This window comes from Oncorhynchus nerka, linkage group LG1 (assembly GCF_034236695.1).
Source record: "Oncorhynchus nerka isolate Pitt River linkage group LG1, Oner_Uvic_2.0, whole genome shotgun sequence".
In the NCBI taxonomy this organism is placed as follows: Eukaryota; Metazoa; Chordata; class Actinopteri; order Salmoniformes; family Salmonidae; genus Oncorhynchus; species Oncorhynchus nerka.
Window position 1 is genome coordinate 3,752,247 of NC_088396.1, and position 17,807 is coordinate 3,770,053.

Below are 17,807 nucleotides of genomic sequence, written 5' to 3' on the forward strand. Positions count from 1 at the left end.
GCATTGTTTAAAGTGGCTAGTGATATATTTTACATCATTTCCCATCAATTCCCATTATTAAAGTGGCTGGAGTTGTGTCAGTGTCAGTGTGTTGGCAGCAGCCACTCAATGTTAGTGGTGGCTGTTTAACAGTCTGATGGCCTTGAGATAGAAGCTGTTTTTCAGTCTCTCGGTCCCAGCTTTGATGCACCTGTACTGACCTCGCCTTCTGGATGATAGCGGGGTGAACAGGCAGTGGCTCGGGTGGTTGTTGTCCTTGATGATCTTTATGACCTTCCTGTAACATCGGGTGGTGTAGGTGTCCTTGAGGGCAGGTAGTTTGCCCCCGGTGATGCGTTGTGCAGACCTCACTACCCTCTGGAGAGCCTTACGGTTGTGGGCGGAGCAGTTGCCGTACCAGGCGGTGATACAGCCCGCCAGGATGCTCTCGATTGTGCATCTGTAGAAGTCTGAGTGCTTTTGGTGACAAGCCAAATTTCTTCAGCCTCCTGAGGTTGAAGAGGCACTGTTGCGCCTTCTTCACGATGCTGTCTGTGTGAGTGGACCGATTCAGTTTGTCTGTGATGTGTATGCCGAGGAACTTAAAAGTTACTACCCTCTCCACTACTGTTCCATCGATGTGGATAGGGGGGTGTTCCCTCTGCTGTTTCCTGAAGTCCACAATCATCTCCTTAGTTTTGTTGACGTTGAGTGTGAGGTTATTTTCCTGACGCCACACTCCGAGGGCCCTCACCTCCTCCCTGTAGGCCGTCTCGTCGTTGTTGGTAATCAAGCCTACCACTGTTGTGTCGTCCGCAAACTTGATGATTGAGTTGGAGGCGTGCGTGGCCACGCAGTCGTGGGTGAACAGGGAGTACAAGAGAGTGCTCAGAACGCATCCTTGTGGGGACCCAGTGTTGAAGATCAGCGGGGTGGAGATGTTGCCTACCCTCACCACCTGGGGGCAGCCCGTCAGGAAGTCCAGTACCCAGTTGCACAGGGCGGGGTCGAGACCCAGGGTCTCGAGCTTGATGACGAGCTTGGAGGGTACTATGGTGTTGAATGCTGAGCTGTAGTCGATGAACAGCATTCTCACATAGGTATTCCTCTTGTCCAGATGGGTTAGGGCAGTGTGCAGTGTGGTTGAGATTGCATCGTCTGTGGACCTATTTGGGCGGTAAGCAAATTGGAGTGGGTCTAGGGTGTCAGGTAGGGTGGAGGTGATATGGTCCTTGACTAGTCTCTCAAAGCACTTCATGATGACGGAAGTGAGTGCTACGGGGCGGTAGTCGTTTAGCTCAGTTACCTTAGCTTTCTTGGGAACAGGAACGATGGTGGCCCTCTTCACAGTAGAAGCCTGAAACAATGTTCTCAAGACTGTTGACATCTAGTGGAAGCCTTAGGAAGTGCAATATGACCAAATTGTACACTGTATATTGGATAGGCAAAGACTTGAAAAACTACAAACCTCAGATTTCCCACTTCCTGGTTGGATTTCTTCTCAGGTTTTTGCCTGCCATGAGTTCTTTTATACTCACAGACATCATTCAAACAGTTTGAGAAACTTCAGAGTGTTGTCTATCCAAATCTAATAATATGCTTATCTTAGCTTCTGGGCCTGAGTAGCAGGCAGTGCCGTCCTTGGCCAGCTCTCCCGCTATCTCTCTCAGAATGACCTTCTTGATCCAAATCAGTCAGGTTTCAAGACTAGTCATTCAACTGAGACTGCTCTTCTCTGTATCACGGAGGCCCTCCGCACTGCTAAAGCTAACTCTCTCTCCTCTGCTCTCATCCTTCTAGACCTATCGGCTGCCTTCGATACTGTGAACCATCAGATCCTCCTCTCCACCCTCTCCGAGTTGGGCATCTCCGGCGCGGCCCACGCTTGGATTGCGTCCTACCTGACAGGTCGCTCCTACCAGGTGGCGTGGCGAGAATCTGTCTCCTCACCACGCGCTCTCACCACTGGCGTCCCCCAGGGCTCTGTTCTAGGCCCTCTCCTATTCTCGCTATACACCAAGTCACTTGGCTCTGTCATAACCTCACATGGTCTCTCCTATCATTGCTATGCAGACGACACACAATTAATCTTCTCCTTTCCCCCTTCTGATGACCAGGTGGCGAATCGCATCTCTGCATGTCTGGCAGACATATCAGTGTGGATGACGGATCACCACCTCAAGCTGAACCTCGGCAAGACGGAGCTGCTCTTCCTCCCGGGGAAGGACTGCCCGTTCCATGATCTCGCCATCACGGTTGACAACTCCATTGTGTCCTCCTCCCAGAGCGCTAAGAACCTTGGCGTGATCCTGGACAACACCCTGTCGTTCTCAACTAACATCAAGGCGGTGGCCCGTTCTTGTAGGTTCATGCTCTACAACATCCGCAGAGTACGACCCTGCCTCACACAGGAAGCAGCGCAGGTCCTAATCCAGGCACTTGTCATCTCCCGTCTGGATTACTGCAACTCGCTGTTGGCTGGGCTCCCTGCCTGTGCCATTAAACCCCTACAACTCATCCAGAACGCCGCAGCCCGTCTGGTGTTCAACCTTCCCAAGTTCTCTCACGTCACCCCGCTCCTCCGCTCTCTCCACTGGCTTCCAGTTGAAGCTCGCATCCGCTACAAGACCATGGTGCTTGCCTACGGAGCTGTGAGGGGAACGGCACCTCAGTACCTCCAGGCTCTGATCAGGCCCTACACCCAAACAAGGGCACTACGTTCATCCACCTCTGGCCTGCTCGCCTCCCTACCACTGAGGAAGTACAGTTCCCGCGCAGCCCAGTCAAAACTGTTCGCTGCTCTGGCCCCCCAATGGTGGAACAAACTCCCTCACGACGCCAGGACAGCGGAGTCAATCACCACCTTCCGGAGACACCTGAAACCCCACCTCTTTCAGGAATACCTAGGATAGGATAAAGTAATCCTTCTCACCCCCCTTAAAAGATTTAGATGCACTATTGTAAAGTGGCTGTTCCACTGGATGTCTTAAGGTGAACGCACCAATTTGTAAGTCGCTCTGGATAAGAGCGTCTGCTAAATGACTTAAATGTAAATGTCTCTAGGACAGTCTCTGCCGCCCTCTGGTGACAGGTGGAACCATGACATAACGATGATGTTGTAGCCTATGTAGTCACCTTGTATTTCTGAACAGCTGAAATAAAAATCCTGTGGCGATTTGAACAAACATTCCAAACATACACTGTATATTATGAAGGCTATAACCCTTCTCTATCTTTCTGTTTTAACAGATATTGCAGTTGCACAAGCAGGACGCAGTCCCTACACTTTGGTGCAAAAACAATCAGTTTTGTGTGATGATGTAGGCTAATCTTTGTACTTGCTGCCCTATCGTAGTTCCTGATAAAAATACACTACTTGTCTGCCTGTCTGCCTCCTGTGCAGCTTAGCCAACGTTGCCAATGCTGTTAAATAAATAACATTCGATCGCTAATTAGACTACGTGTCTGTGTCTTGCTGCGTTCCACCTCTGGGCAGCCACACGTTCTAGGCAACCGAGAGTGTATCCAGACTGATAAAAGAGTCTGACAGTGGGCGAGTTTACATGTCCTGGTAATCTGTCTGGCCCTGCGGCCTTGTGAATGTTGACCTGTTTTAAGGTCTTACTCACATCGGCTGCAGAGAGCGTGAACACACAGTCGTCCAGAACAGCTGATGCTCTCATGCATGTTTCAGTGTTACTTGCCTCGAAGCGAGCAAAGAAGTAATTTAGCTCGTCTGGTAGGCTCGTGTCACTGGGCAGCTCACTTGTCTGACCACATGCATGATGACAGGTTTCTCACACGACTGGCCTATCTGGGTGATGTTTTTTCTCGCCTGAATGATCTGAATCTAGGATTACAGAGACTCTCCGGCAAACTATATTCAATGTGCGGGACAAAATTGAGGCTAAGAAGTTGGGGCTCTTTTTCTGTCTGTGTTAACACACAGGTCTTTCCATCATTGTATGATTTTTTCTGTGTGTGCAAATGAACTCAAGCTTACGGACAATGTCAAATGTGATATAGCGAAGTACCTGAGTGAGCTGGGAGCGATATTATGCAGGTACTTTCCCGAAATGGACGACACAAACAACTGGATTCGTTATCCCTTTATTGCCCTGCCTCCAATCCACTTACCGATATCTGAACAAGAGAGCCTCATCGAAATTGCAAGAAGCGGTTCTGTGAAAATGAATTTAATCAGAAGCCACTGCCAGATTTCTGGATAGGGCTGCACTCAGAGTATCATGCCTTGGCAAATCGCGCTGTTAAGACACTGATGCCCTTTGCAACCCCGTATCTATGGGAGAGTGGATTCTCGGGTCAACACTAGCATGAAAACTAAATACAGGCACAGACTGTGTGTGGAAAATGATTTAAGACTGAGACTCTCTCCAATACAACCCAACATTGCAGAGTTGTGTGCATCCTTTCAAGAAGACCCTTCTCATTAACCTATGTTGAGTTATTCACAATTTTGAATGAACGGTTTTATATGTAAGATGGCTAAATAAAGAGCAAAATGTTTTATTATTATTATTTGTGCCCTGGTCATATAAGAGCTCTTTGTCACTACTCACGAGCCGGGTTGTGACAAAAACTCACACTAATTTTTATGTTTAATAAATGTATCGTATAGTGTGTGTGTGGCAGGCTTACGATGATGGCAAAAAACAACATTTGAGAGTGCGCTGACCCTGATGCTAGAGGGAGTACGTAGCTGGAGGTTGAGTGTTTGAAGGGGTACGGGGTCTATAAAAAGTTTGTCAACCAGTGTTGCAGAGGAAGGTGTGCTACATACCCAGAGCAGACAGGAAATACCAGGGCTCAACAGTACAAGGTGAGACCCTGACGAGCTGTGCAGTTACCTCCCGGTTACCCAGCCACAGTCTGTCACTACCTGCTACCCTCCACTGTGACAACCGTCAGCACCAGATTCAAGCCTTCGTGGACTCCGGGCCGCAGAGAATTGCATTAATCAAGACTTCGCCAGAGAATTACCAATCCCCTTCGTGAAATGTCCCATCCCTCTGTAGATTCAAGCCCTCGACCTGGCTCCGGCCAGGTGGAATACCAAACCAAGCCCATTCTACTGCAGGTTGGGGTGAACCACTCAGAGACTCTTAGTTTTCTTTTGATCACGGCTCCCGAGAACCCCCTTTTCCTAGGGTACTCCTGGCTAGTGCTACATAACCCACTACTCTCCTGTTCCACGGGACACATACTAGACTGGGGTAAGAACTGCCCCACATAGAGCCTCACCGCGTCCCCCTGCATCCAGTGGAGACCAAGATTTCTCTGCTCTCCCTCCCGAATACTTCAACCTCCAGGAGGCCTTCAGTATGAGGCAAGTCGCCACCCTCCCTCCTCATCGTCCATACGACTGCGCCGTAGAACGCCTACCCAGCTCCACCCCTCCATGGGGCCGTCTTTACTCCCTCTCAATCCCTGAAGCTGCAGTCTTGGACAATTACATCCGGGAGTTGCTGGGAGGCAGGTTTCTTTGGCTCCTCAACACCCAATTCTTCACCAAACTGGACATCGCAACGCTTACATTCTGCTGAGAATCAGAGAGGGAGATGAATGGAAAACTGTCTTTATTACCCCTAGTGGCCACTATGAGTATTTAGTCATGACATTCGGATTATCGAACTAACCGGGAGACTTCCAAGCATTGGTTAATGACACTCATAGGCATATGTTTAATCAGTTCTTCTTTGTTTACCTCGATGACATCCTGATCTTCTCCAAGATTGGAACAGTTCGTCGGACGGTATTGGAAAGCCTTCTGCTCCCTGTTGGGGGCGTTGGTGAGTCTCTCCTCGGGGTTCCACCTACAGTCGAATGGGCAAACCGAGTGGGCCAACCAGGAGCTGGAGAAGTTCTTCCACTGTTTCGTCTTCCCCCAGGCCAGCAACTGGAGCAAGTTCCTCGTCTGGGCGGAGTGTGCTCACAACACAGTACTGAGCTGGACTGTCGTCATTCGTGACGGTTTAGGTTCGTTCCAACCTCACCAAGTCACAGGTTCAGAAGGTGAGTAAAAGAGCAAAACGTAAAGGAAGGAAGAGTGTGAGAGCAGCAGCTATGTTAGAAAAACGAATTTGTGCGTAAAATATCACATGCGCAGAACGTGATCTCGATCCTTAGCTTTGAGAAAGATTTCCGGATGGGTGGGGCGTGGACAAAAACTCTGTATCCATATCCACGACCTATATTTTATATTTGTGTTAATCAGCAGATGCTGAATCAATGCATGAAGTACAATGAGGGGTCTGAAAACACATACTATACATTTAAAAGGAAGCTTGGGTGCCAGTCTCTGTCTGTCTGCCCCAACGTCTTTTGACAATGAATGCAGAAACAATCAGGTATCCAAGCTGTATGTCTGGATAGTTTCGGATTAGAGACAAGTCCAGCACCTACCTTCTTCAATGCTTCCAGCTTTGGAATCTTTCTTTTTGAGCTTCTTCTTGGAGACTTTCTGAAAGGGGGCAAACTCTACCACAGCTGGGTACTCCTGGCCTGAGCAAATATTGACATAGAGACCGATAATCATTAGACAACACCTGACACACAGATCAAACCATTACCATGGCACCTGTGGCTGTACACGGATAACCCTCTTGTCTTATGAAAGATTAGAGCACACACACCTACAGAGAGAGAGAGAGAGAGAGAGAGAGCAATCATTGTTTGTTACCATAAACAAAATCCCATGGAGCATCACAACAAAACACTGAACACTGACCGTTGGGGATGCTAAAACACATAGCCTAACATATTTATTGAATTATATACTGAACAAAAATATCAACGCAACATGCAAAGTGTCCCATGTTTTATGAGCTGAAATAAAATATTCCATAGACAAAAAGCTTATTTCTCTCAAATGTTTTGCAAAAATGTGTTTACATCTCTGTTTGTGAGCATTTCTCCTTTGCCAAGATAATCCATCCACCTGACAGGTGTGGCATATCAAGAAGCTGATTAAACAGCATGATCATTACACAGGTGCACCTTGTGCTTGAGACAATAAAATGTGCAGTTTTGTCACCCGTCTCAAGTTTTGATGGAGCGTGAAATTGATACTAAAGAAATATCCACCAGAGCTGTTGCCAGAGAATTGAATGTTAATTTCTCTACTATAAACGTCACCAGCCAAATCAAATCAAATTTTATTTGTCACATACACATGGTTAACAGATGTTAATGCGAGTGTAGCGAAATGCTTGTGCTTCTAGTTCCGACAATGCAGTGATAACCAACAAGTAATCTAACTAACAATTCCAAAACTACTGTCTTATACACAGTGTAAGGGGATAAAGAATATGTACATAAGGATATATGAATGAGTGATGGTACAGAGCAGCATACAGTAGATGGTATCGAGTACAGTATATACATATGAGATGAGTATGTTGACAAAGTAAACAAAGTGGCATAGTTAAAGTGGCTAGTGATACATGTATTACATAAGGATGCAGTCGATGATGTAGAGTACAGTATATACGTATGCATATGAGATGAATAATTTAGGGTAAGTAACATTATATAAGGTAGCATTGTTTAAAGTGGCTAGTGATATATTTACATCATTTCCCATCAATTCCCATTATTAAAGTGGCTGGAGTTGGGTCAGTGTCAATGACAGTGTGTTGGCAGCAGCCACTCAATGTTAGTGGTGGCTGTTTAACAGTCTGATGGCCTTGAGATAGAAGCTGTTTTTCAGTCTCTCGGTCCCAGCTTTGATGCACCTGTACTGACCTCGCCTTCTGGATGATAGCGGGGTGAACAGGCAGTGGTTCGGGTGGTTGATGTCCTTGATGATCTTTATGGCCTTCCTGTAACATCGGGTGGTGTAGGTGTCCTGGAGGGCAGGTAGTTGATACAGCCCGCCAGGATGCTCTCGATTGTGCATCTGTAGAAGTTTGTGAGTGCTTTTGGTGACAAGCCGAATTTCTTCAGCCTCCTGAGGTTGAAGAGGCGCTGCTGTGCCTTCTTCACGACGCTGTCAGTGTGAGTGGACCAATTCAGTTTGTCTGTGATGTGTATGCCGAGGAACTTAAAACTTGCTACCCTCTCCACTACTGTTCCATCGATGTGGATAGGGGGGTGTTCCCTCTGCTGTTTCCTGAAGTCCACAATCATCTCCTTAGTTTTGTTGACGTTGAGTGTGAGGTTATTTTCCTGACACCACACTCCGAGGGCCCTCACCTCCTCCCTGTAGGCCGTCTCGTCGTTGTTGGTAATCAAGCCTACCACTGTTGTGTCGTCCGCAAACTTGATGATTGAGTTGGAGGCGTGCGTGGCCACGCAGTCGTGGGTGAACAGGGAGTACAGGAGAGGGCTCAGAACGCACCCTTGTGGGGCCCCGTGTTGAGGATCAGCGGGGAGGAGATGTTGTTGCCTACCCTCACCACCTGGGGGCGGCCCGTCAGGAAGTCCAGTACCCAGTTGCACAGGGCGGGGTCGAGACCCAGGGTCTCGAGCTTGGAGGGTACTATGGTGTTGAATGCCGAGCTGTAGTCGATGAACAGCATTCTCACATAGGTATTCCTCTTGTCCAGGTGGGTTAGGGCAGTGTGCAGTGTGGTTGAGATTGCATCGTCTGTGGACCTATTTGGGCGGTAAGCAAATTGGAGTGGGTCTAGGGTGTCAGGTAGGGTGGAGGTGATATGGTCCTTGACTAGTCTCTCAAAGCACTTCATGATGACGGAAGTGAGTGCTACGGGGCGGTAGTCGTTTAGCTCAGTTAGCTTTCTTGGGAACAGGAACAATGGTGGCCCTCTTGAAGCATGTGGGAACAGCAAACTGGTATAGGGATTGATTGAATATGATTGAATATGTCCGTAAACACACCGGCCAGCTGGTCTGCGCATGCTCTGAGGGCGCGGCTGGGGATGCCGTCTGGGCCTGCAGCCTTGCGAGGGTTAACACGTTTAAATGTCTTACTCACCTCGGCTGCAGTGAAGGAGAGACCGCATGTTTTCGTTGCAGGCCGTGTCAGTGGCACTGTATTGTCCTCAAAGCGGGCAAAAAAGTTATTTAGTCTGCCTGGGAGCAAGACATCCTGGTCCGTGACTGGGCTGGGTTTCTTCTTGTAGTCCGTGATTGACTGCCACATGCCTCTTGTGTCTGAGCCGTTGAATTGAGATTCTACTTTGTCTCTGTACTGACGCTTAGCTTGTTTGATAGCCTTGCGGAGGGAATAGCTGCACTGTTTGTATTCGGTCATGTTGCCAGACACCTTGCCCTGATTAAAAGCAGTGGTTCGCGCTTTCAGTTTCACGCGAATGCTGCCATCAATCCACGGTTTCTGGTTAGGGAATGTTTTTATCGTTATTATGGGAATGACATCTTCAACGCACGTTCTAATGAACTCGCACACCGAATCAGCGTATTCGTCAATATTTTTATCTGACGTAATACGAAACATGTCCCAGTCCACGTGATGGAAGCAGTCTTGGAGTGTGGAGTCAGCTTGGTCTGACCAGCGTTGGACAGACCTCAGCGTGGGAGCCTCTTGTTTAAGTTTCTGCCTGTAGGCAGGGATCAACAAAATGGAGTCGTGGTCAGCTTTTCCGAAAGGGGGGCAGGGCCTTATATGCGTCGCAGAAGTTAGAGTAACAATGATCCAAGGTTTTACCACCCCTGGTTGCGCAATCAATATGCTGATAAAATTTAGTCTTGTTTTCAGATTACCTTTGTTAAAATCCCCAGCTACAATGAATGCAGCCTCCGGATAAATGGTTTCCAGTTTGCAAAGAGTTAAAGTTCGTTCAGAGCCATCGATGTGTCTGCTTGGGGGGGGATATATACGGCTGTGATTATAATCTAAGAGAATTCTCTTGGAAGATAATGCGGTCTACATTTGATTGTGAGGAATTCTAAATCAGGTGAACAGAAGGATTTGAGTTCCTGTATGTTTCCTTCATCACACCATGTCTCGTTAGTCATGAGGCATACGCCCCCGCCACTCTTCTTACCAGAAAGATGTTTGTTTCTGTCGGCGCGATGCGTGGAGAAACCCGTTGGCTGCACCGCATCGGATAGAGTCTTCCCAGTAAGCCATGTTTCCGTGAAGCAGAGAACGTTGCAGTCTCTGATGTCCCTCTGGAATGCTACCTTGCTCGGATTTCATCAACCTTGTTGTCAAGAGACTGGACATTGGCAAGAAGAATGCTGGGGAGTGGTGAGCGATGTGCCCTTGTCCGGAGTCTGACCAGAAGACCGCTACGTTTCCCTCTTTTTCGGAGTCGTTTTCTTGGGTCGCTGCATGCGATCCATTTCGTTGTCCTGTTTGTAAGGCAGAACACAGGATCCGCGTCGCGGAAAACATATTCTTGGTCGTACTGATGGTGAGTTGACGCTGATCTTATATTCAGTAGTTCTTCTCGACTGTATGTAATGAAACCTAAGATGACCTGGGGTACTAATGTAAGAAATAACACGTAAAAAAACGCCACCCAGACAGCTGATGAAACTGTGGGTTTGCACAACCGAAGAATTTCTGCACAAACTGTCAGAAACAGTCTAAGGGAAGCTCCTCTGAATGCTCGTCACCAGGGTCTTGACCTGATTGCAGTTCGGCGTCATTACCAACTTCAGTGGGTAAATGCTCACCTACGATGGCCACTGGCACACTGGAGATATCATGGTTTCAACTGTACCGGGCAGATGGCGTCCTGTGGACGAGTGGTTTGCTGAATGCAATTTGAATACACTGGAAGCTGTTGAAATTGTTGCATGCAGTGTTTATATTTTTGTTCAGTGTATATATAGCACTATACCACCACCTACTTTCATGTGCTGAAAAACATTCTAACATTGTGTAAACACTAACTGCTAAGCACTAACACATTGGTAATAAGGAATATTTAGGATAGGTTTCCAGGACACATATTAAGCCTAGTCCTGTACTAAAAAGCAAGCCCAATAGAGAATCTCCATCAAAAATGCATTTTAGTCCAAGACTAGGCTGGGGTGTCTGGGAAACTGCCCCATGACGTTTATATTATAGGTCTATGTGAAAAAGGTACCTTTGTTATCAATGAAAACATAGCCATCAAAGCGGTCTCTGAAGAGCAGGATGTCGTCGGGGTTTCTGAAGTTAATGTAAACTCTGGAGAACAGGTGTGGATAGAGGCTGCGGGAAATGAGCAGGTTATCGTAGAAACCCATTCCACGAGAGGAGCCTATCTAGAGTGTGGGCATAATAGGGTGACTCCATAGGCATGATGATGACATACTCTTCTCCAGTCCCTGCTTTTAGGTGGTAGCCTAATAATTAGATGGCTGTGCTAGCATCCTTTCTTTGTTTTGGCCAGATAATTTTGAATTTATCCACTCAAGCTGAATAGGTTTCAACAGCAGAGGTTAGGTGAAGTCAATTGTTTGATAGGGGGGAATGTCAATATCACGATGCAGCATGAATCTGAGAAAAACACTGATCTGTGCTGTCAATCTGGCATTTCGGGCAAATGCCAGATGGGCTGGTCCATTTTAGCTTAGTGGGCCCGTCTAACTTGGGTTTTTTGATAATTAGCCGGTTAATGGCGGGCCTCAAGGGGGACAAAAATGGGCAGGTGTATTTTATATTTATTATGGCAGCAGCTACTCAAAGCCAGTGACATGTCGTTAGTAAAGATTGAAAAAAGTAAGGGGCCTAGACAGCTGCCCTGGGGATTTCCTGATTCTACCTGGATTTTGTTGGAGAGGCTTCCATTAAAGAACACCCTCTATGCAGAGGCCTCGAAGAAAGAAATGGGCCGGTGTAGGGTCCCAATCTGCCCCTGGTAGGCACTCTGTCCCAACACATGGTGTCATTGCATTAAATGTTCTAAATATTCACCTTTGATCAGCAGGGAAAAACTCGAAGTAGTCATAGGATGGAAGAGGACTGAGCTGTTCTTCCAGCTGGTCCTTGGACAGGTTGGGTGGAAGTCGCCTTATTACTACCTGGAACCGTGAAGGACATAAAAGCACAAACACAGAATAGTGGGTTGAAATTACACAAAAATTGCCAAGACATCAAAGACATTCAAGGTCATGAGCAAAGTTGGAATGTCTTCTTTATCATAGCCTGTTACGGATACAGTTATCCTGTGTGTGTGTGTATCCTGTGTGTGTGTTTCTTTTCTCTCCTTCTCCCCTCACAGGTGAAAACCATCACTCCCCAATCAGTCAACAGTCAATCATCAATCAGAAGACACACCTCCTCCTATTTCCTACCCTATCACAGTTCCTTCCCCATGGTTTAAAAACCCCATCATTTGTTTGCTCTAGAGCAATCTCTAGCTCAATCTCTAGCTCAATCTCTAGCAATCTCTAGCTCAATCTCTCTGTAAATGCCATGTCTGTAGGTCTCTGTGTTTCACTCTCGCTTTGTGTCGTAACCTCTCTTTTGTTTAAGCACCTCCATAGCACTTTGTCATCACCTGTGAGTATTGTTTTTGGTTATGGTGTTTGTTTGTTGCTGGTGGGAAAAGGGGAAACGAAGACAAGTCGCCCATGGGCATACACTACCCGTAGGTAAACTTTGTTAAATACACGAGTTAGAACTGGGCGGACCACCCACTGTATTTTTGGTTAGTTAGTTAGCTGTTGTTAAAGTAGGCTAGTCTAGCTTAGGGGTGTTTTTGAATACTTATTGTTTCTTTCCTTGGGTCCAGCTCAGCCCCTTTTCCTGCTCCCCCCATTACCGTGTGTTTATAAATAAACCTAGAGTTTGACGGTAGATTTCTGTTGTCGTGGTTATTTCGTTCACACTTTTACTTTGTCACAATAATAATTTGCATGAGTTATGTTACGGGTCTCATTACCATCCCCCCTAGACTGCCGGGCCAAAAGGGATTCGTAACATAGCCCAAAGGCCGGCAGACAGCAATATTGAGTTTAGTCATCTTACCATCCAAATGCATTGTATGCAGGTCGGCAATACATTTGTATCCCTATTGGATCGTTCGTACCTAAAAAATATATATATACATTTAGGCTGCATAGGCATTGATTTCCTCAACTTAATGGCGATAAACCAGAAAAAAAGGGGAAAATATGTGCACTTTCCTTATGACACACCATTTTCCACCACCATGATAGAGGCTAAATACTAATCCTGGATATTGTGTATCACAATCAGCCAATCAGGTTAAAACTATCAGAACAGGGGTTCTGTTTCTTTTAGCCCGCTGCGTAAGCAGCGTCACATAAATCTAAATCAAGACTGTACGGTCGTGGCCAAAAGTTGAGAATGACACAAATATTAATTTCCACAAAGTTTACTGCTTCACTGCTTCAGTGTCTTTAAATATTTTTGTTGCTATGGAATACTGAAGTATAATTACAAGCATTTCATAAGTGTCAAAGGCTTTTGACAATTACATGAAGTTGATGCAAAGAGTCAATATTTGCAGTGTTGACCCTTCTTTTTCAAGACCTCTGCAATCTGCCCTGGCATGCTGTCAATCAACTTCTGGGCCACATCCTGACTGATGGCAGCCCATTCTTGCATAATCAATGCTTGGAGTTTGTCAGAATTTGTGGGGTTTTGTTTGTCCACTCGCCTCTTGAGGATTGACTATAAGTTCTCAATGGGATTAAGGTCTGGGGAGTTTCCTGGCCATGGATCTAAAATATTGATGTTTTGTTCCCCGAGCCACTTAGTTATCACTTTTTCCTTATGGCAAGGTGCTGCATCATGCTGGAAAATACATTGTTTTGTCACCAAACTGTGTGTAGGTACCATTCTTTATTCATGGCTGTGTTCTTAGGCAAAATTGGGAGTGTGCCCACTCCCTTGGCTGAGAAGCAACCCCACACATGAATGGTCACATGATGCGTTACTGTTGGAATGACACAGGACTGATGGTAGAGCTCACCTTGTCTTCTCCAGGACAAGCTATTTTCCGGATGCACCAAACAATCAGAAAGGGGATTCAGAAAAAATGACTTTAGCCCAGTCCTCAGCAGTCCAATTGCTGTACCTTTTGCAGAATATCAGTCTGTCCCTGATGTTTTTCCTGGAGAGAAGTGGCTTCTTTGCTGCCCTTATTGACACCAGGCCATCCTCCAAAAGTCTTTGCCTGACTGTGCGTGTAGATGCAATCACACCTGCCTGCTGCCATTCCTGAGCAAGCTCTGTACTGGTGGTGCCCCTTGATGATCCGATAAATAGTTGATTTAGGTGCAATCTTACTGGCAGAAATATCCTTGCCTTTGAAGCCCTCTTTGTGCAAAGCAATGATGACGGCACGTGTTTCCTTACAGGTAACCATGATTGACAGAGGAAGAACAATGATTCCAAACACCACCCTCCTTTTGAAGCTTCCAGTCTATTATTCGAACTCAATCAGCATGACAGAGTGATCTCCAGCCTTGTCCTCTTCAACACTCACACCTGTGTTAATGAGAGAATCACTGACATGATGTCAGCTGGTCCTTTTGTGGCAGGGCTGAAATACAGTGGAAATGTTTTTGGGAATTCAGTTCATTTGCATGTCAAAGAGGGACTTTGCAATTAATTGCAATTCATCTGATCACTCTTCATATCATTTTGGAGTATATGCAAATTGCCATCATACAAACTGAGGCAGCAGACTTTGTGATAATTAATATTTGTGTCATTCTCAAAACTTTTGGCCACGACTGTACTCAGGGCAGACCTGGTTGTAAGCTAGATATTTTTATATTAGATTAGATGTATTTGCAGAGTACAGTGCTATTCGTAAACTATGAGCTCCAACAGCAGAGGCCCAAAAGAGAAGTGAATGAAACAATGATTTAAAATATAAATATTGGTAAATACATACAGTACCAGTCAAAAGTTTGGACAAACCTACTCATTCAAGGGTTTTTCTTGATTTTCACTAATTACTACATTGTAGAATAATAATGAAGACATCACAACTATGAAATAACACATATGGAATCATATAGTACCCAAAAAAGTGTTAAGCGAATATTTGAGATTCTTCAAAGTAGTCCTCCTTTGCCTTGATGACAGCTTTGCACATTCTTGGCATTCTCTCAACCAGCTTCATGAGGAAAGATTCAACAGTCTTTAAGTAGTTCCCACATATTCTGAGCACTTGTCTGCTTTCCCTTCACTCAGCATCCAACTCATCCCAAACCATATCAATTGGGTTGAGGTCGGGTGATTGTGGAGGCCAGGTCATCTGATGCAGTACTCCACTCTCCTCCTTGGTCAAATAGCCCTTACACAGCCTGGAGGTGTGTTGGGTCATTATCCTGATGAAAAACAAAAGATAGTGGGACTAAGCACAAACCAGATGGGATGGTGTATTGCTGCAGAAGGCTGTGGTAGCCATGCTGGTTAAGTGTGCCTTCAATTTGAAATAAATCAGTGTCACCAGCAAAGCACCCCCACACCTCCTCCCCCATGCTTCACGGTGGGAACCACACATGCAGAGATCATCCGTTCACCTACTCTGTGTCTCACAAAGACACAGGGATTGGAACCAAAAATCTCAAATTTGAACTCTGATTTCCACCGGTCTAAATGTCCATTGCTCGTGTTTCTTGGCCAAGCAAGTCTCTTCTTATTATTGGTGTCCTTTAGTAATGGTTTCTTTGCAGCAAATTGACCATGAAGAACTGATTCACGCAGTCTCCTCTGAACAGTTGATGTTGTGATGTGTCTGTTACTTGAACTCTGCGAAGCAATTATGTGGGCTGCAATCTGAGGCTGGTAACTCTATTGAACTTATCCTCTGCAGCAGAGGTAGCTCTGGGTCTTCCTTTCCTGTGGTGGTCCTCATGAGAGCCGATTTCATCATAGCGCTTGATGGTTTTTGCGAATGCACTTAAAGAAACGTTCAGTTCTTGAAATGTTCCGTATTGACTGACCATGTCGTAAAGTAATGATGGACTGTCGTTTCTCTTTGCTTATTTGAGCTGTTCTTGCCATCAAATGGACTTGGTCTTTTACCACAACAACTGATTGACTCAAACGCATTAAGAAGGAAAGAAATTCCACAAATTAACAAGGCACACCTGTTAATTGAAATGCATTCCAGGTGACTACCTCATGAAGCTAGTTGAGAGAAAGCCAAGTGTGCAAAGCTGTCATCAAGGCAACGGGTGACTATTTTAATTTGTTTACCACTTTTTTATGTGTGTTATTTCATAGTTTTGATGTCTTTACTATTATTCTACAATGTAGAAAATAGTAAATGAGTAGGTGTGTCCAAACTTTTGTTTGTCCATTGTGGGGGCAGGGTAAATGCCAATGGAGGGGGCGGTAGGTAGCTGTCTAGTGGTGGCTTTTCAGCAGCCTGATGGTCTGGGGGCAGAAACTATTGGCCAGTCTTACAGTTGTTGTAATGCTCCTATAATCAAAATAAAATAAAATTGTATTGGTCACATACACATATTTAGCAGATGTTTTTGCAGGTGTATCGAAATGCTTGTGTTCCTAGCTCTAACAGTGCAGTAGTATCTAACAATTCATAACAATATACACATCTAAAAGTAAAAGAATGGAATTAAGAAATATATCTATATTAGGAGAAATATTGGAGTGGCATTGACTAAAATACAGTAGAATAGAATATAGTATATGAGATGAGTACAGCAGTACATAAACATTAAAGTGACTAGTGTTCCACGTCTGAGTGATGGAAGCAGGGAGAGATGGTAATGTTGCCTACCTTCACCACCTGTTTGAGTCGTGTCAAAGAAAGCGTAGCATTTGAGCTAATTCGAACCCTTTTCCTAATCTTACATTTACATTTACATTTAAGTCATTTAGCAGACGCTCTTATCCAGAGCGACTTACAAATTGGTGCATTCACCTTATGACATCCAGTGGAACAGTAGCGCATCTAAATCATCAATTTTGGTAAAAGTGTGTAAAATGTGTAAAAGTCTGTGTAAAAGATTTGCGGCCCGTCTGTACAGTCAGTTACACATGCATTACGATGCATTTTATTGATAAGGAGTGGGAGGCAAGGATCTCTGTACTTTGTTCTGCTCATCTTTCCCTCGATCATGACTAGTCTCCCAGTCCCTGCCACTGAAAAACATCCCCACAGCATGATGCTACCACCACCATGCTTCACCGTAGGGATGATGCCAGATTTCCTCCAGATGTAACACTTGGCATTCAGGGCAAAGAGTTCAATCTTGGTTTCATCAGACCAGAGAATCTTGTTCTCTGTTCTGCCTTTTACTGAGGAGTGGCTTCCATCTGGCCACTCTACTATAAGGCCTGATTGGTAGAGTGCTGCAGAGATGGCGGTCTTTCTGAAAGGTTCTCCCATGTCCTCTGTCAGAGTGACCACCGAATCCTTTGTCACCTCCCTGACCAAGGTCCTTCTCCCCCGATTGCTCAGTTTGGCCAGGTGGCAGCTCTAATGAGAGTCTTGGTGGTTCCAAACTTCTTCCATTTAAGAATGATGTGAGGCCACTGTGTTCTTGGGAACCTTCAATGCTGCAGAAATGTTTTGGGACCACATCTGTGCCTCAACACAATCCTGTCTCGGAGCTCTATGGACAATTTCTTCAACCTCATGGCTTTGTTTTTGCTCTGACATGCACTGTCAACTGTGGGACCTTATAAAGACAGGCGTGTGCCTTCCCAAATCATGTCCAATCAATTGAATTTACCACAGGTGGACTCCAATCAAGTTGTAGAAACATCTCAAGGATGATCAATGGAAACAGGATGCACCTGATCTCAATTGAGTCTTATTGCAAAGGAATACTTATGTAAATAAGGTATGTTTTTTATTTTTAAGGCTTTAACATTACAAAATGTGTAAAGTCAAGGGGTCAGAATGCACTTTACCTATTTTCTACGGCACTATTTT

At 45.5% G+C, this 17,807-nt stretch overlaps 1 protein-coding gene across 1 annotated transcript in view; it reads right to left on the reverse strand.

Moving 5' to 3' along the window:
* The window catches only part of LOC115125452 (regulator of nonsense transcripts 3A-like), a 37,988-nt gene that overhangs the window by 15,722 nt on the left and 4,459 nt on the right, over positions 1–17,807 (reverse strand). Inside the window, exons 3-5 of the mRNA XM_029655994.2 lie at positions 11,831–11,937; positions 11,019–11,125; positions 6,403–6,501 (exon numbers count right to left, since the gene is read on the reverse strand). Coding sequence (XP_029511854.1) covers positions 6,403–6,501; positions 11,019–11,125; positions 11,831–11,937 — 313 coding nt within the window. The remainder of the gene's footprint in view (positions 1–6,402; positions 6,502–11,018; positions 11,126–11,830; positions 11,938–17,807) is intronic.